Below are 20,962 nucleotides of genomic sequence, written 5' to 3' on the forward strand. Positions count from 1 at the left end.
AACTCTCAGTCATTTTTAGAGCGTATAATATTATGTCAACAATTAATAGTTACTTTAAATTATCAAAAAAATGCAACCAACTTGGAAAATATAAAATATTAATGTATATTAATAGATTAAAAGAAAGCGGCAATAATTGCACTTTAATGTTTTTTGGCAAGATTTACACATTTAAAGATACTTTTAAAGATACTGATTATAAGCTATATCTTTGACGATTCAAATGTGATAAACATTCTACGAATAATTTTTGGTTTATAATAATTATTGACCTAAGAATAATGTAGTATTTTTTTGAAATACGCCATTTCTATTGGAATTTCCCAGTGGCTAAGCTACAACATACGGCCGTAGCCATAAATTGACAAATGATAAATGAAGTAGAAAAATGAAGGGAAAAAATCGGTTATGTATATGTTCAAACACGCGCGTTAACATGATCTTACTCCCTACTTCATTTATCGTATTTCACTATAATAATGTCGACATAAATTTTACTGATGGTTTTATAAATGCTTTAAAAAATTAATAAATATATCCAAAATCTTAGTACCACTTCACATGGACGTACTAAAATATGACTATATTCTAAAACATTAGAGCGAGAGGTTTAAAAGAATACTATTTCATGTAATAAAAATACTTTATGCAGTCATCAAATTAATGTTTAAAATAAATATAAAGTATAATAAGGCTTCAAAATTATGTTAATAGATTATCTACAACGTTTAAGGAATGTCCAGGATCATGCTTTAAAAATAGCATAAAAGCTCCATTTTGACGTACGCTGAGCATGTACCCCCTTAAGAATAAGTAGAATTCATTTACTATAATATTTAAACATTTTACCTTCGTGGTGTATGTACGCCATTATAAGAGTGTTGGTTTGTACTCCGTTTGTATGATTTTAATATTATTAGCAGAGTTGCTAGAAAAGTTATTTTCGAATCCCTACGTATTCCATTTAATATAGGAAATGAGATCAAAATAGCACTTATTGGGAGTTTCGACGAAAATTAGGAAGTTTCTCGATTTCCTAAGATACTTACCTTTAAATTGCTGTGAGAAGAGATCGAAACACAGGTGGGTGATTGCCGTCCAAGGCTTTTAGTGATATTATTACATTTTAATAGAGAAATATATCGTTAAATAATGTGATATCTTTGATGTATCGTATATAATTTTAAATAAACTATTAAAATACAAAGTGATGTTTAAAAAATATTCATAAATGCCATCACTAAATCGTCGAAATTTTATATATTAAAGAAATAAGGGTACAGTTCGGTTATGAGAAATACAGCGGAAAACACGTTTTGAAAATAGCCGATATACTGGATTATTTTTTAGGTTAACCTAACCAAACCTAACCTAACATTACCTAACCTAACCCAACCTAACCTAATCTAAACTAACCCAAACTAACATATAATCCAGTATATCGGATATTTTCAAAATGTGTTTTCCGCCGTATTCCTCATAACCGAACTGTACCGAAATAAGTGCTACCGTGTGAAAAATATGGCACTCGTAGATAGGTATGTGAAACTAGGGATTGCAATACCGAATGAAAATACCAATACCGGTACTTCGGTATTTCCTATTATATACTGGTACTTATTAAAACCGGTGTTAGGTAGGAAAATATTTAAATATGTACACTTTTAAACATAGGTAAAGGTAAGATATGGTAGAGATGCTGATGTTTACAGATAGTACCTAGCTTAACTATTGGTACTTTCTTCTTCGAATGATCTTGTAATCAATTGATATTATGAAGTGTTCTTCGACAATATGTACATAACAATATAATCCACTGATAATTCCAACTGTTTTATTAGTTTATTGCTTTTTTACACTAAGAAATACCTTTGTTTTTATCCTGTAAGAAGTTTCAATGTTGCTAACTTTTTTGTTCAACAAACTTATATTTAAATTTAAGTTTTGTACTATTCTATTTGAGTCGTTTTTCTGCGATCCGGGTTTCGCCTTTGGGCATCTTCAGGCGCTGTGTACACTCACCAAAGGCAAACACACACTCTTAACTCTAGCTTATATAATAAATCAATACAATAAAGTAGGTAAAAACTCCATTACCTACCTATCAAGTCATTGGTCACAATAAAAAAATACAACACACAAATTAGGAATAGTTGAAGTGTTAGTAAAAAACCTAATTAATAAAAAAACCCCTATCATATTAATAATAATATCGAGTGTAATAAAAAGTTAAATTACTCTTCGGGTGGACAAGGATTGCATTGATAGCATACCCAGAAGAAAACTAGTCGGAAAATTCATTATCATATGGAATTAATCCGTATGTCCTTGAGTAGAGAAATCTAAGAAATCTATTGTGGACTCGATCTTGATATTAAAAATTATCTTCAGAAATATATTATTAACTGTTTTATACTGTGTTTATTTTAATGCGCTTTTTTATGTTGGATCTTGAACTTTGGCCACATGTATGTAAAGAAAAGTCACGTCAAAGGATAGGAACTACCTCACCTTCGTGCCTCCATAAGGAAACAAAAGATTATAATATTATTACTACCTACTCACACCAGCTGAGCAAACATATTATTTCAGAAATGCTTTTTATTTTAAAACAAAGTCGTTAACATAAGTCGCCTCGGGCATTTTTCTCCCCACGTGGTTATCCAAAACATAAGTTAAACGAAAGAAATCCCTTCGAGAAAAATGAGAAAACAATCATTTCAGAAGATTGTACCTTTATGTATGTATAATTATATTTTTGGACCGTTTTAAAATAATTTGTCCTTGGTATTTTGTACTCCGCGTACATTGCAAATTACTAAAATATGATACTAACCTCAGAGTAATAATATTAATAATAACTGTTCTGTTTTTATGCAATGTAGCCGTGTTTATCGCGTATAACTAATGGCACTCAATACAGTAGCTAGAAAGTAAATTCGTGCATAGCGACATTCGCACGTGTATTGGTAGACGTCACGCAATTTCCATTATGCGATATCACCCATCGGGAATTTATAGCAATATCACCTTTATTGTAATGGCGTTAGAACAGTGTTTCTAGTGTCAATGTTCATTTGAGCGAACCCGTTCGAACCGAACCATTCGGCAGACCGACAAAAAGCATCGGGAATATACAGAAATATCACCTTTATTGTAATGGCGTTAGAACAGATTATGGCATTCGGCAGACCCGCCAAAAAAGTGAGTGTCATTTTTTTCCAGATGCTTCGTCCATATTAATGTCATTGCGTATAACCCACAGTAGAACCTCAATTGTATAATTATTAACTTAACTAAGAAACATTTCATGTTGCTTCTCAGTACGGCTACCAAATTTAAACACAGCATAGTTAACCATATTTTCTACTAAATGAACTAAAAATAATAACCACTTACTTTATATTTAACACAAAAACAATAAATTTCAAAAACGCATTTTTTTGTAGATCTTATTCTACTTTTAATCAATAGATTAGGACCGGTTTCGTCCGCCTCAGTGAGACATTTCCCTTGAAAATGTCCCTCTGAGGCGGACGAAACCGGGGTCGAACCCGGAGTCACCGAAAACTTGGACACTGGACATGTATTATGCGTGCGGACACTTATTAGAGTTAAATTTTTAATTGCTATCACCATTCAATTGCTGTCTGTTTTCGTATATTTATAAAAGGATTATATTATTTGTATGATCAACGCCAGATATATAAGTTATTCACAACCATAGTGAACTAAATCCATTCTAGTTTTTTTTGAGTAAGCTAGGTTAAAACATAATATTTGAGTATTTATAATTCTGTAAGGGTATGATTTCAATTCTAAAGTGTTATTTTGAGTACATTTAAGTTATTATCTAAGGGAATTTTTACCCGTAGAGAATAGGAAATACATACTCAAATATTATGTTTGAACCTAGCTTACTCAAAAATAACCAAAATGGACTCGGTTCACTATGGTTGTGAACCACTCATATATGAGCAAGCTTGTTTACGAGGGCCTTTATTCTTAAGAACGTACTTCAGTGAAACGGCAAATAATTTTCAACAGTAGGTGCGACGAAATTACTCACTAATCGCCAATCGGAGACAGAGAGTGAGGTGTCCGCACGTCGATTTGCTTTGTCATGGCGTCGGATGAAAATATTCTTAAATCGTGTAAAGATGACTAAAAAACTTTACGTATGTACTTAAAAAAGAAAACATGTCAATGAATATACTATTATTATTAATAATATAACAATAAACATAACATTAAATGGACGCATGTTGGATTTTTATGACAAATTATATTTCGTTCGGCACGCGTCATTTGCACAATCCGCGCATCGCCTAGCCACGATCTTTTTAGACCATGCCTCAACTAAAGTATAGCCTTAAGTAATAGTTACCATTACATTTTCCTAACACTACCCACCACATTTTGAATCACTTATCCTATACATCTGCGTCAAAGAAAATCGCAGCTGTAACTCATACGACTACAGCTTAAAAATGGTTTCATAATACAGTGCAACTTTTATATCAAGTCTTCTACGTCACCACGGTCGTTTCTGGAACTAAAACTACTCTTCTCCCATATTTACTTTCTCCGTTACTTCATTCCTCGCGCCCATAATTCAGTGTGTGTTTGATATCGCGTGGAATTTTATTAATATTAAAATGTTTAAACCTTTGCGGAAGCAGAGAGCATTATTTTGAATGTATAAGTATTGTGAGGAGAAGACAGAAAAAAAGCTTTTAATTCCTCTCAATGGTGCAGAGATAGAGTATTTGCTGTGACAAAATACGCGAAGAGCACGTGACGTAATAGTATCAGCGCATAAAAAACAAGCGACTTAAGCTCTAATTATATTATTGTGCATGTCGCTGACTATCACGTGATGTCATAGTAAGCTGCCGCTACGGGGAAAAGTGTGTAATATCGTTTTTTTGGTGTTTAAAATGTTACAAGACTGATGCGCCCATCCCGTAGCACATTTTGAACCTTTAAACTAACATTGTCAGTTCAAATCTGCCGAAATCACCAGAACAACAATGAGGTCACCTCACGTTGAACTGCACTGCATCGACACCTGCATGACTCAATGAACGTTTTTATCATTTTCTACATGCCTACACTTTTCGACGTCATGTCAAAATCACGTTTTTTGTTTTTAGCGGTTGGCACTGGGTATTTTCTATAAGAATATTGTATATTATCACTATGGTCTGCAGGTTGAATTTTGTTCAAAATATTATCTATGGATGTCATATCGTAAGTCATTTGAACGTACGCAGACGTAGAAACTGTTACAATTAAAATAAAATTATCATGAATACTTAATAATAATCCAAATAACTAATACATAGTCGGCACTCTTCATCGGTGTCATTCTTCAGTGAATTTACAGAGATGGTGCACGTTCAAAATATTATGCAAAATGACGAAATCATAGACTAAATTTGTCGCTGCGACAGCGTGACAGTAGGCGACATATACCTCAATTTGATTCGCGCTTTAACAGTATCAGCACATGCACTGTGGCGTAGAAGACTTAATATATAAGTTGGTGTTTATGTAGACATCTTCAATTTGAAGACGTTGCTTACAGACTGACGCTAGACGAACGCTGACCACGTCTGCTCTAGAGTGGGTGGCATATTAATCGGCAGCTCTTAAATAAAACAAATCTCTGCTAATGGATGTTTAAGTTATGTTGTATCTCAGCACGGTATAATCAGAAACTACTTTTGCTAAGCATTTGATCTCTCTCACATTGTCATTCAGTCTTACGCTCCATTAGCTGATGAAATACCCCTTAGTCCGCCCCTGCTCGTAGTGAAAGTTTACCTCGTTGTGAAGAAAACAACTGCGCCTCTATTTTGCTAATAACTTGCCGTAGTAGTTTGCGCTTTTCCAATGTCTGCGAGCTGACGATATTTGAAGGTTGAAAGATGATTAATAAAAATAATACATAGTTTTAAAATTTTATTTCATGATAAAAACAATATTAGAAATAAATAAATAAGTACCTAATATATATATTATTTAAAAACAGAAAATCAAAAATATTGTCACTAGTAAAGTTATTAAAAAGAATGTTAAGTAAACGATGGTATTGGTAAGTTCAAATCGACTACTTTACAGAAAAGAAAAAATAGTGATTTTAAGCTAAATCCATCAATGATAAAACATCTGGTATTTTTTAATAAAAAGCCAATTTAGATGGTTATTTTTAATAAATAACCATCTAAATTTTGTTTCTAATATATATTATTTTGTTTGGTGTTGTTTCTAGTTTCAAGATATATTTTTTTAAATTGTTATTTTTTATGTAAAAAGTGGGTTTTTGAGTTTATCTCCGAAGACATTTAATTTTCTTTTGTTAATAAACGAATTATGACTTAATATTTTTTATAATGTTATAAGGTATAGAAACTGAAATTGAATTGAAAGACTCAAAATCATCAAAGTCATTAAGTGCTTTATTTATTCATATTTTTATGTTTAAATTATATCAAGTATAGTTTTATTTTTAAAAATAATCACTAAATAAATAATGTGCTTTAATAACATTTTTTTTTAATTTTACTAGTAAGAATTACCCAACCGAAAAAATATGCTAAGTGTTCCGTTAAAATTTCCGGGTTTGCGAAGTGTTGCATTGCAGAAAAAGTTTGGGAAACTCTGAAAAAATAAAAGCACTTAACTGGACAGTGAAAAATGTCAGTTAGAATCCAACTCTGTCGAATTATTTTTTAATAAGATTATTTCCGACCTATGACATTGTATATACCTATTTGAGGAGTCTAATTACAAAAATTGACAAGTCCACAATTCAATATTTTCGGGAAATAACGTTTTTATGTTTCAAGCTTCAATTATTTCGTGAGTTGTATTATATGTCGAAATTAGAACGAAATGGCAATTTGTTTCAGCCGATAAACTCTTAAATGTAATAAATATAGGCAAAATAAAATTGAACGTAGCGCTATTTGTACCTCACTTTTTAATTTATTCCGCATAAGGCACATATTTCCCTGGCACTGTCATAAGTTTACCAGATGCTACCGCATGGGGGAAGCCCTTTTCAATATTGAACGTTCCCTTACAGGTTGACTTAAACACGCGCGGAATCAACCAAGCTTTAAATAATATGATACACGGACTTTATAATGGAATTTATAGATCAATACATATTGTGTAAAATTATACAAAGAATACATGCGTATTTTTGACCAAATGTGGACTTATCGCTTTTTGGAATTAGACGTCTCATTCATGAGATTTTTCAAAATCATTTATTTATGGAATTGTCTGATCACGTAAATATGTATATTATTAATAAACTATTTTTTTTTATTCAACGAATAAGACACAGGATTTGAGAATGAAACATTCTATATATTGAATACACATAATTTGAAAACATCTCATGCATATACACACTGGAAAAATTGTAGAAAAAAATACGACACCCGACGGGACTTACATCTGTATATTCTGCTGGATTCGCACCAACATGCTTTTCCAAGTAAGCTACGGGCACCTTAGTTAATTACGATGATTTTAACTAGTAGTTGTTATCTGAAATGCTTATCAAATTGCGTTATAATGTGGCTATCGGTTTTAGTAAGTATATTAAATTAAGGTAGGTATCAATAATTCCTTAATTACAAACCGACGTCGCGGATTACTCCATAGAGTCGTATTTTTTTCTACAAAATGATTTTGTATAGCGTGTATATTATTATGCACGAAATGTTTTCAAATTATGTATAATATTATTATATTAATAACAGTGTTAGGTTTCCTTTGATTTAATCCGCAATGCAAAATAGCTTGCAGCCAATTCAAACATTACTATTAGTTGCATATTCATAGTGAAATATAAAACGTTGACTATTTATTAGGTATAGAAAAGTGGTTTCAAGTAAAGTTGTTCTAAGATCATTTAATAGTATACAGTATATACCTAGTAATTTCTGTACAATTTATACTTTAGGATCTTTAGGAAGTGATATCTTGAATTGCAGCAGCACAATCAGGTAAACTGCGATGGTCGTGCAAGCCTGAAATAATAAAAATAGTATTAATGGTGGGTAATAATCTGATAAGGCAACACTGAAGATAATCAGTATTACCCGATTATGGTAATTGGATGTATGATTATTCAAGCTATACGCATTCCGTTGGGCTTATGAAGGGCTTCTAGACCGGATGCTGGGATGGAAGTCGTAGACATAATTAGATAGACGTAGTTTATTTTATGATACGTGTACTGAAGACGATAGTATACGCGAAAAGTCATAGTGCCAGGACCCCAATTCTTCAACAAACCACTGCGAAACACGTCGCCGAACCGCTTCGACTGAAGCACGTCATTTTTTTTAGTTTTAAAGGAGATATTGTGTGTATCGAGCTTCGAATGGAATGGAAAAACGAACCATAAGTGCGAGTGAGAAAGCATTCGGCACGCTTATACATCCGGTCTATGCGTTAGAGTAAGATAGAATTTTAAACATGTCATTTCTCGATTTCATGGAAATTAATTACATTTTTATCCATTTTGAAAATGATTTCATATTTAATCAGTACTTACTCGTTAACGTTGCATTATTAAACGATTCATTGTACGTACCTAAGTAATCCTTAGAAGCTAGTTACTTACGTCAATACAAAATGTGAACGGACTTTCCGATGTATTTTACAAACAAACATGACTGTGTGATGTATGATCTGTATTACAAAATCACAATAAATACTTAAATGAGAATTTAAACACAAAATAACACTTTCAACGGTGATAGTTATGTAAAGACCAAAACACAATAGATGAACGGCCTTCTACAAGATTACGTTCTGACATTTATTAGAGATCTGACGTTTTCGACGATCGCTAGCGCCCCATACCAGCAAAGCACATGTAGCTCAAACCCAACTGTAGTCGATAGTGGCGGTTAACTTTTCACATAGGTTTGCGCAACGGCGAAGTATGTTTGCGCAACACGTCCGTAGAGCTTCGTTCAAGAACTGGGGTCCGAGAAGTGGTCGTGGCCCCCACTCTTCTCCTCCATAACTTGATACTTGATGGGCACAAGGTATGTTCTTCGGATTCATGTAAATGATATGAATTATAATCTAAACAATACGTACAGATATGAAGAGTCTACTTGTCAAGGTTTAACATCATAAATATTACACAAATAATGACCTCAATACTTTTAATATCAGATTATATATATATTCACTTTTCATCCGGCTATACCTTTTAATTGTTTGATCAGAACCACCTCCTCCTGTGATCACATTAAAATATATGTATATTACAGTGGCGAAGACTCCATACTAGGCGATTATTTGAAGCCTACCTTCTTAAGAAAAATATTTTTTAATTGCGTATTGACTTATTTATATAATCACTTGATTATATATTCTATAACATAATTTATTTTGCCAACGAGAGATGCCGTATGTGCAGGAATGTATTAATTACACAGATAATAACAAAACAATCAGCAAAGGTGTTAATAAATGTACCACAGCGCGCCATCTGTCTTGACGTAAATAAAGGTCGGAATGTTTCAAATAATTCTCATTTTTTTTCATATGGACTTTACGCCACGTAGCCTCGCCCAGTCTATCGAATTGTATGAACTAACGTAAGCTCCGATCACAGATCCTAAAACTAAATAATTAATAATTAGATAATTTAAAAAAATAATTTCTATGGTGTTTAATCGAATATTAATAAATATAGACTGTTTTTATAAATAAAAAGAACTTTTATCTAATAATTTTTGATTTGTATAAATGTTTTGAAAAAATACGTAATTACTTCTTTTTAACTGATCGCTTAATTTAATGTCGTCAGTGAGTTTTTGAAGTTTCATTAAATTAGTGTGTCGTTATTATCTTCTTATTTCTCGTAATGTCATTTTCCTCCATTTTGGAAAGTGAAAACACGCTGTCACTTTTATTCTTTTCTTGGTTTTTCGTCTGGATTCAAGACTTGCAGGTGGAAAAATAACACACTGGAATTGTGGTGGAAACGGCGAGGTTTATTTGGCTTAATATACACTAATGGTTACATTTTTTCACAGTTAAGATTTCTTTTATATGCAGCGCGAGTTAACGATGTTTACTGTTTGGCCGTCTGTCGCGTATTACCCACCATCTTATGTTTTGTTCCCAGCGAGAAGCGTTGTCGAAAACGGTGACGTTGCAGATATTTTCAAACGGCCGAGATTTACAGCATTGTCGGCTTTATTATTATTTATTTTCGTGATCTACCCTTACTATTTGTTGGTTTGATACCGACTCGGGCCTCTCCAGATACACAGAGACATTCCCAAATGGGGACCATTCGGGGGTGTAACAGTAAGCGTGTTCTTGTTATCAGATCTCCACAGCTTACCTCTTTCCAAAAGTCACCTTTCGCCACCGGTATATTACCAATACACCGGCATAATACATTAAAAATATCTATTTGCATTCACTAATCCCGAAAATGTATATTTATACATCAATATTGTGGTCTTAAGTGTATTCGAAGACGGGATATTGGTAATATACTTATATTTATTTCAATATGTTCGTCGGAAGAGGTAGATTCTATCAAAAATTGAAAGCGGTGGCCTTATATAACTAGTATGTGAATAATATTTGGAGCATTTTCCAATGTGTCCACACAGGGAACTCAGAAATAATGGGAACTGAAATACACAACGGGTAAGGCGATAGCAGGTAACCAACTCGAGTAAGGATGAATCCGGGTTAAACTTACACATGTGTCTAGAATACGTTTAACGTCGAATACTGAAAACTGCTCTCGGTTTATGCATTTACGCTCATTTAATGTTGGTGTATTACACACACTATTGCACGTGCATAATGCGTGCTTCATTTTCGTAGGACACTCACACATTCAAAAGCCTGCTTCACCATGTGGCGTATTGAATATAGCCTATTGGTATTCTATTTATTATCTGTTCTGTGTGTCCACATTTTCGTGCTAAGTTGCCTCACCATTTTTAAATGTTATGAAAAAATATGCACTTATATTAATTAATAATAACTGACTTTAGACACTGTTTAGCTTCTCAATATTCACTGTGATATTATTTTTGTAACTTGTTTATATACTATGTAATGTAAAATTATATACAGTAACTGTTAAAAATTAAATCGACAATGTATATTTACCGACGTCAGCATTTCTCTGTTGACATCAACATATCCTTGCAAACTAATCGTGGCTGGATTTATCTCAATCGCTTGGATGAAATGATCAACCTAAAATCAAATAATCAATATTTACTTTTTTTAGGTCATATATCTTTAGCTCTCGTTGTTATAAACTGGGGTGGATTGCTAAGCTCAAAATAGTCTCTGAGGTTTTTGAGTCAAGACGTTTTTTTTTCTGCCAGGACTTCGCTTACCAGAAATCTTCTCTTGAGTGATAAGATGCAGAATTTTATTGCTATTGGGATGCCGCTTGATTTAACTAAAGTATTATAACTTTCTAGTTTATATTTTTTTGATATTTTCATCTAATTCGCTACTAATAATTATTATACTTCTTCGGAATAAATATTTTCCATTTTCCTTATGGAATAACTTTATAGCCGGACAATATTGATCACCACGATATAATACTAAATCACGTGGAACATATGGATGTATATTTTCTTACATGAATAATATAGAAAAGATAACGTATCATAATGACATAATAAAAAATTTCCCTTAGTTATTCAGACTTAGTTCGCAATTATACTCATCATTTCCAACCCCCACACAGCATCATGGTTCTTAAGTAATTGATAGGTGTATAAAAATTGTATTTTTAACCTGATGCGATAATCGTTTATACAGATTGGTATCATGTGATGAAAACGGCCCACATGCTCAGCGTACGTAAAAATGGAGCTTTTATGCTATTTTCAAAGCATGATCCTGGACATTCCTTAAACGTTGTAGATAATCTATTTACATAATTTTGAAGCCTTATTATCCTTTATATTTATTTTAAATATTTTTGATGACTGCATAAAGTATTTTTATTACATAAAATAGTATTATTTTAAACCTCTCGCTCGAATGTTTTAGAATATAGTCATATTTCAGTACGTCCATGTGAAGTGGTGTTAAGATATTTTATATTTATTAATTTTTAAAAGCATTTATAAAACCATTAGTAAAATTTATGTCGACATTATTATAGTGAAATATTTACAATAAATAATTATATTGATAATCTCTGTGATCCCAAATTTTACAAGAATTAGGCGTTTTATTATTCAACAAATGGGCAAGATTTACACATTTAAAGATAATTTTAAAGATGCTTAGTATAAGCTATGTCTTTGACCATTTAAATGTGATAAAAATTCTACCAATAATGTTTGCTTTATAATAATTATTGACCTAAGAATAAGGTAGTATTTTTTTGAAATACGCCATTTCTATTGGCATTCCCCAGTGGTTAAGCTACAACATACGGCCGTAGCACATAAATCGACAAACGTTAAATGAATTAGGGAGTAAGATCTATTTGAGAAATATCATCCGCGTCGCCAAAAATGAATAAAGCTCTTTAATTTTTGGACAACCCTCGTATTAATTTTGGCTTCCTACATACAATTTATGAGGGAGTATCCTCCATCAAATGTCATAGTAGAAGTGTGAAGTTATTTTTAAATAAGCCTAGAGTGCGAAATCATTGTAGCTAACTGAATCAGTCGACCAGAGGTTTCATTTTTTATTTCATTTCATATTACGTAGAAGAAGGTTTTTTTCAACATCTTCGATTCCAACCTTTAAAGTTACAAGTCAATTTAAGAATGAAAAACGGCGACCCCATCTTGCCTACAGCCGCCATCTTTGATCACTAGTTTTGCATGTACGTTATAATTTATGTTTAAATTACGTACTTATGCGATTTTCTGGCGTGGTATTTTATTTATAATAATATAATATTAAGAACTTTCAATGAGACTATTTCTATCGATAAGCACGACGCCACATCTCTCATTACAACTCATTGTAGGTCTTAACCAGCTCAACGTCTTAATTCTTCAATGACGAAGACTTTTACATTAAAAAAGATATTTTATTTACAAGAATTTAACATACCATCCAAGTGCTACAAAATTACAGATTAGTTTGTTTTTATATGTAGGCCTTTTTGTAATCAATCAATCAATAAATATTTTTGTTTAAAAAACATTTAAAACGCAGCAGAATCCCATCACATTATAATATGCAAAGTGTTTCTGGCTCTTCGAACTTTTCAAACGCCTTTAAAATAAACTTGGGCTAAATAAGGCTGATGCAGTATAAAACAATATTGTAAGATGAATAACATCAACCAAGTATATTGGTGTCTTCCAATCCTATCAATTATGTGTCACCTACTGAAGAACTTGATAATTAATATTTTATAAACAAATATGCTCTTATTTCAACAGCATAACAAAAATCCGTATTTATACCGATACTTTGGTCAGATAAACATACATTTAAGTCTCGCAGAAGAGTTCATCGCGCCATTGACGCTGCTCACAAAGCGTACATTGAGAAAATTTCCTTGAATTTAACCTCAGACCCGAAAACTTTTTGGACGTATGTTAGGAGCTTACGTAACTCTTCTGCACAGCTATCGTCTATGTCTTTTGGGGGTAGTGTATTGAATGGCTATAAATCCATCGCTGACGGTTTTGCTGAATGCATGATGGCATTCCTCCATGGCTATTAAAAGGATGCAAAAAACTTTTAAGCGATCCTTTGTTGTATATTTTCAATCTATGTTTAAGTAAATCTACCTTCCCTGAATGTTGGAGCTTAACTCGTATACGACCGGTGTATAAAAATGGCTCGGTATCTGAAATAACTAACTTCCGACCAGTGGCTGTTCTCTCTGCACCGGTCAAACTATTTGAGTCCATTTTACATAAATATATATATAAACATGTGGATGGTCAGCTGACTGACGCTCAACATGGTTTTCGATCTACTCGATCAACAGTTACCAACCACATGGAGTACACTGAATACATATCTCGTTCACTAGACAATCATTGTCAAGTTGATGCAATTTATACGGATATGTCAAAGGCTTTCGATCGAGTTGATCATGATATTCTTTTAACTAAACTGAGTGCAGTAGGCGGATCTATTAATTTTGTAAATTTTTTCAAATCTTATTTTTCGCATCGTTGTCAATATGTCGAGTACGCTGGGTGTGCATCTGAAGTCTTTCAAACTCTTTCAGGTGTTCCCCAAGGATCAAATCTTGGACCAATTATGTTCCTCATATTTGTCAATGATATAGTTAAAGCCATGGATGGAGTAGAATTTTTACTTTTTGCGGATGATTTGAAATTATATGCACCAATTCGCAATGAGTTGGACTGTTGCATGTTACAGAGAAATCTCTGTTCAATTGAAAGTTGGTCAAAAAAGAATAAATTAGAATTTAATACTGACAAATGCTTTTGTATTACTTTTTCTAGGTCAAGAACTCCGATTAAATACAATTATATTATGTCAAAAAATTCTTTAAAACGTCAATCTGAGGCGAAAGATCTTGGGATAATTTTTGATTCTTCATTATCCTTTCACTCGCATATAACTTCCACGGCTCTACGTGCGAGTAAGCTTCTAGGATTCATCATGCGACAATCCAAACCATTCAAGAATCCTAATGTATTACGTACACTCTACGTCTCATTAGTGCGTAGCATTCTTGAATATGGGTCGATTATCTGGTGTCCTTATGAGGTTTCCTATAAGCTTATTTTAGAACGCGTCCAGAAGAAATTTCTTCGGTGTCTTTATTTAAAGACATTTAACTATTTTCCTTTCGATAATTCGTCAGATGATTATTTTCCGACTGCCTTTCTACAAGGCATGAGAACTTTTCACTCTCTTGAATCTCGTCGGTCTCTTCTGCTGTTGAAACACTTTTGCCTGTTATCGCGAGGGATGGTTTCCAATCCCGGTGTCCTAATGAATTTGAATTTCCATGCGCCTGTCAATTACCTACGTGGTCGCAGTCATGATTTATTCTGGATTGGAACCGTTTCCTCGTGTCAAGCCTATCAGGCACCATTAGCGAGGGGTGCAAGACTAGTAAATGCGCTCCCTAAAGACATAGACATTTTCAATGATGAACTTTGCATTTTATTTTTGAAACTGTATTTTTCTCTATAAAATTGTATATTTTCCGTTCTCAAAAATTATATTTTTCTGTATTAAATTATACTTAAGTATGTTTTGATTTTTTTTTTTTTTTGTTATTATTATTGTTATTATATATATATTTCTTTTTCTATATTCTCTTCTCTCTTGTGAGGGTAATGTTTGACTTATAATGTAAATCTCATGTTGTGTACGTCTTGAATTTAGATTTGTTATGTCCACAATGTTTTGTATTCTTAAATAAATAAATAAATAAATTATAATTAAAACTATATCTAAGTACTTTTTCATGTTTTGAACTGTTATTCTTGAAATAAGGTTGAAATTTTAGGTAGGTATTCATCTTCCACCTACATACAACAGGCACTGTTTTTCAATCCTATTATATTATGTCCTACGCATTCCTTCACCTTGTGGAGAGTGACAAAGGTATGCAGCGTAATAAATGTTACATAACTGAAACAATAGTAAACTTCGCACAAAGCAGAATAACTAGACACAGAAGTTGTATTCGATGTTATAAAGTCTAGAAGTAAATGCTTGTCAAAATGTTTTATTTAAAAAATATATATTAATAAGATCAAATGAATATAAATTAACACCTACATTGAAATCGTTGATACTTAGAACAAATAAATAATTAATTAATGTACTCCACTGGAAAGTGTATCACTTAAATACTTACGTTTAATTAAATTAATTTCTTTATAAGACGGAACCAGAATATATGAAAATGAAATTGAAAGGATAATTCAAAGACTAATAAGTTAAATTAGCTACGAATCACTTTACATTCGAGATTCAATTGTAGACAAATTCAAACTTTTATCGCTGGTACCTGTCAAATTTAGAATTATTTTAGATTCACTCCATACAGTTGAGTTATTAGAGCCACCGCCCATGACAACGGTCGGTCGGTGAAACTCGAGGCGACGGCAGGTAGGTGAGTATAACCACACTCAGTCCATGAATATTGTGTGTTGTACGGGTATGGAGAGACGCGTAGCGGGATTTACCGCTGCGAAAGTACTAGGCATGTACATATAATAAGTAGTGAACAAACTTCGTTAAAGTGCCCACCACCACCCGTCAAATATGCACAACCGTGGATATGCACGGCCGCTTTCTATGACGCTTTAAAAGTGCTCATTCCGTCCCGAGACGGAGCCGCACGGGACTGATGCTGCAACCATGCACCATAGTGCTTAAAGAAGAGAGTTAAGAGAGAAAATGTTTGTTTTTTGGACTGGCTCTACTGTCCGCTGACGTTAAGCGCTTTGTGTACCCGCATACTGAGTGTCACGAATTGAAATGGATGAGTCTACAGAAGAGTCGGGACTATCCCGCTCCCCACACGACGCTGCAAATTTCTGAAATGCCGCAAAGTTGGCCTCGGTTGCTACCAGATCTCCATGACCAATTGGGCCCGTGTGAGGACGGACCCTGGCAAACAGCTCCGCTCGTTCGAATTTCATAATCGCGCAATCCCAGAGGATGTGTTCAACATCTTGGTGGTCATGCCCGCAGGTACAACCCGGCCCATCTGCTATCAAGCCAAACTCGTGGAGTCTGGCGGCGAAGTTGCCATGGCCGGTGAGGAACTGGCTAATCCAGTGCGAAGGTTGGAGTCTTCTAGTTTGGTGCCTGCAGAATACGTCTGAAAAAAAAGGTAAGTGTGCCGCCCCTTGGGGGAGGCGGTCCACCTCGCCTGCCATGCCGCAAATGCGGTCTTGTACACGATGTCACTTACAGTCTTCCTGTAAGGAACGTCCTCGGATCTCTGCGGTGGTGTCAGATGGACACTGGCGAGTGTTGTGCTGATCCCCCTCAAGAGGAGGGTGATCGATCCTCTGACTTGGACGTGCAGATCGAGGGGTAGCACCCCCTCGAGTACGGCAAGCGCGTCAGGAGAAGTTGTGCGGTAGGCTTTGGTAAGCGAGATCAGCGCAAGTCGCTGCCCACTTAGTAGTGCGCGTCTCACGAGAGTTAAGGAGTTTACTCGGGAATGCCAAATGTTGGAGGCGTAACCGGCAATTCCCATGAAAATTGCACCGTATGCAACCTTAAGGGCTCTAGGCTTAAGTCCCCAATTGCTGCCCGCCATTCGGGCCATTCTCTGATAGGCCGAATTGGCCTTAGAGACGGCCGTCTTGGCGTAGTGAACAAGGTAAGCACGGAAACGAGAGGGGATCATGGAACAAGAATTCAAGATAAAACATGTTTATTCTAAATACTATACTTTTAACAGCATTGTAATATAAGCAGAATAGAACAAGATGACAGTACTGGCCGTTGGGTTGCACTGATTGTCTGTCGTCATGGGCGGTGGCTCTTAGTGTCAAAGTCGGTAACCTCAATTTAAGTTAAATATAATTAAACTGGATGTCGATTGCAAATACGTTTATATTCATCAGTCGTCATTGTTTACGACTAACTTAAAACATTTTTATTATTCATTTTAATGACATTAAAAACATTTTTTATATCGCTATACGCTTTTTAAAATTGTTTACTAATGTATTTGTAACAATAAAATATTCAATTTGCAGTCCTAAATGTGATTGAAAGTTTTTTTGCGATTATCTCAAAATGACAGAATACGAAGGTCACCAACTTTAAATCTAAGAGCCTCAGTTATTTCTTTAAAATATTAGATGTCTTGTAGATATATAGATACTATTGTTGAATTGATTACTACATACGCTGACCATTTTTAAGATTAAATATGTGCATATAAATCAAAGCATTAATAACATGTCTGTGAAAGGACACACTGCATAATTATTATACATAGATAGACAGCCAATATACCGAACTATAAATATTTAGAATGTTTAGATTAATAATCCCCGTAATCGTGTATGTCAATCGCCTATAAATTTAATAAAAGTTTATAGAAGCCATGTTTCGATGCGCCAACGTACACAATAAAAATAGTAATTATGTGACTACAGATAACAAAAAAAAACATTACAGACTTGTCATCAAAGGTATTGTAGTTAAGTCTTACTCTACTTATAGTATAAACCAGGGGTCGGCAAACTCTTGGACCGAAGAGCCAAATATGAGTGGCACAACGGTTAATAAAATTTTCTAGAGCCATATGTATATTTTAATGAATTAATTATATTTTATAATTGTTTAATTATTAAGTGAAGAAGATTTCCCGGACAAAACTAACGTTCTACAGAATATGAATTATATAAAATTTTCACGCATTCCTTAAAACTATTGTGAACAATGACCTTCCTTGCATTTTATTGGAGAGTTTCTGTTTGTTTGGTATGTAACTTGTAGTTTTTAATTTCAGGCGCGACTCCAAATTCTCATCGATTATTTGACTTCTCTAAATGCTATTTATATTGTTCATGTTTGAAAACGATTGTTCACATACATATTATGTAGTCTCGATTATGAGTTAAAAAAGCTATTCTATATATTAAAAATCGTAGCATCTACCATTCTACCTTATGTAATTTAGAGCGCTCCACTTGTGTTGTGAAATTAAATTGCATTTTTCTGTCTCCAAATCCTCAATTTTGGTAGCAAGACCTACAAATTTGGAGCTCCATAACTCTTTTCTTGTTAAATACACCAATAAAATTGTATTTCAAAAGTGCTCATGTCAATATCAAATGGAGAAAACTTTTATTTGTGGGCAATGGGCAGATTTAAAACAACAACAATCATACCATTTTGCATCAACCATCATGAAGGAAAAAATAGTCTCGCGATAATGTCATTATATAATATAATAAGTGTACAATCAATGACACAAAATAAAAATTGTGAATTTTGCAAAAGTTTTTGTAAAAATTGTGAATTGGGAATTTGGTAAAGAGCCGCATGCCAATAGCCAAAGAGCCGCATGTGGCTTGCGAGCCGCGGTTTGCCGAACCCTGGTCTAAACTAAGTAGTTTGATTTCAATCTTGTAATGGTAAGGTCTATAATAAAATTATTGTTAAATTAAAAGAAATGTTACGTAATATTTAGGTACCACATACCTCTTTTTGAGTAGGAAGGTCAATTGACATCATATCTATGCCCAGCAAGGTATCCTGTACGCCTTGGGCAACCTGTAAGAATAAAATAATGATTACGGAGTCCATAAAATAACGTAAATAAATGTAGCTATACCTATTCGCTGAAGAAATAGACAATTCTTATATTTTAATGGCTCATGTGGAAAGAAAAGATTAAAAATATATACAAAACTAGCTGACCCCGCAAACGTTGTTCTGCCATATAAATTATTTCTACTGAATATTTTGGTTGTTAAATAAAAAATAACGAATGTATCGTAAGTGTGTGGGGATGGGATCTATGACAGAAAGAGGAATAGAGCGCTGTAGACGATGACCGCCGATAAAAATAAAAAAACATCAACCATTCATTTTCTCAATTCAAAATGACTAATGATGTTCATAATGCATGAATTACCTGTGACAGGATCTCGTTGTTTAATGTTTATGCAATATCCGTCTTATTCCTTCCAGAAAATTAGCGGATATTGGAGAGCGTCGTATGAACGGTGTATGTCAGCGATGAACTCCAGATTATTGTTTCTTCTTCGAATCACGATTTCTCGCGTCGATGTGCGGTCGCCAACCATGATTCCAGTAATGTCGTCAACAACAGGTGCATTGAATCGACGCACGTGCTCTCCAGCTGGTGTTTTATCAAGATTGATGACAATAGCGTGATTGTCACTTTGCAATTCGTGCATGTGTGCTTTGAAGAATTTCAATAATTCATTGTGTTCATTCAACAGGGCGTCATTGCAACAGGGCGAATTGAGGCCATTGTAGCCGCAACGTGCATCCACATGATTGATGTCCTCACCGCCCATGAAGTAGATTTATAAAAATTTATGTGGTTCGTTTGGCATTGGCAGCAATGAGCCTACTTTGTGGTATACTTGGCCTTTGATTTTGAACGTAGAATGGAATTGTTGACCTTTTTCCGCAGTATTGTGAACTATTTCTGTTGCTCCGAATGAAGTCTTTTGGAAGCATGAATTGAATGTGCGAATGGACTTGAGGAACAGGTTTGAATCTGGAACCGTGCCGGTGAGCAAGCCGTTCAATGGTTCTGGTGGTATCTCAATTTCTGGTAGTTGCACTTTTCCTGATGCGCAACACATCCCGGCTGACTCATGTTTGAATTTGAGCGCATGACAATGGGGACATTCTTTGTCCATAGCACCAATCAGCACTTTCGGATGAGCGGAATATTCAATATCTGGCTCGTACTCTAATGCGAGACGAAGGAACGAAGCGGATGTAAATGTTCGATGTACTTGTTGGCGTTGTCGGTCATTTGCTCTGCGTGTGTTAACTGCGAACCGGCGCGCTTGGCTCCGTTCCAATTGTCGTTGTTGATTTCGTTCAGCTCGTGCCTCTTATGATTGAGATGCACGTAATTGCGACATGCTTACACGCACGGTTTTGTTCTCTTGTTGGATTTGTTCGTCTGTTCTTTCTGCTCTACTATTTCGCATGTTTGTTGCTTTATTCGTTCGACGGCCTAAATGGCCCCTCTTGCGTCTTGCTGGCATTGTACACTGTAATACACGCACATAAAAATAGATAAATTAAAATAAATCGTACAAAATTTTGCACGCACTGCGTTGTGATATGCCGAATGAAATGTCAAAATGACGCGACGCTTCTCTTGAATTCTTCTCGGACGTAGCGCCATCTGTCATTCAACAACATAAATAATTTCGTTCTGTTTGAAATACGAACGACGGTTAAATTTGTTCATACAAAAATAATA

General features: G+C 34.2%; 1 protein-coding gene across 1 annotated transcript in view; it reads right to left on the bottom strand.

The window, feature by feature from the left end:
• Positions 1–7,839: 7,839 nt before the first annotated feature.
• LOC147073517 (gustatory and odorant receptor 21a-like) overlaps positions 7,840–20,962 on the bottom strand; it is a 49,602-nt gene continuing 36,479 nt past the window's right edge. Inside the window, exons 6-8 of the mRNA XM_085944217.1 lie at positions 19,189–19,260; positions 11,185–11,274; positions 7,840–8,051 (exon numbers count right to left, since the gene is read on the bottom strand). Coding sequence (XP_085800343.1) covers positions 7,974–8,051; positions 11,185–11,274; positions 19,189–19,260 — 240 coding nt within the window. The 3' untranslated portion in view covers positions 7,840–7,973. The remainder of the gene's footprint in view (positions 8,052–11,184; positions 11,275–19,188; positions 19,261–20,962) is intronic.

The sequence above is a fragment of the Rhyacophila brunnea genome, unplaced genomic scaffold (assembly GCF_057557595.1).
Source record: "Rhyacophila brunnea isolate RB1 unplaced genomic scaffold, BYU_Rbru_1.0 scaffold_17, whole genome shotgun sequence".
Taxonomy (NCBI): domain Eukaryota; kingdom Metazoa; phylum Arthropoda; class Insecta; order Trichoptera; family Rhyacophilidae; genus Rhyacophila; species Rhyacophila brunnea.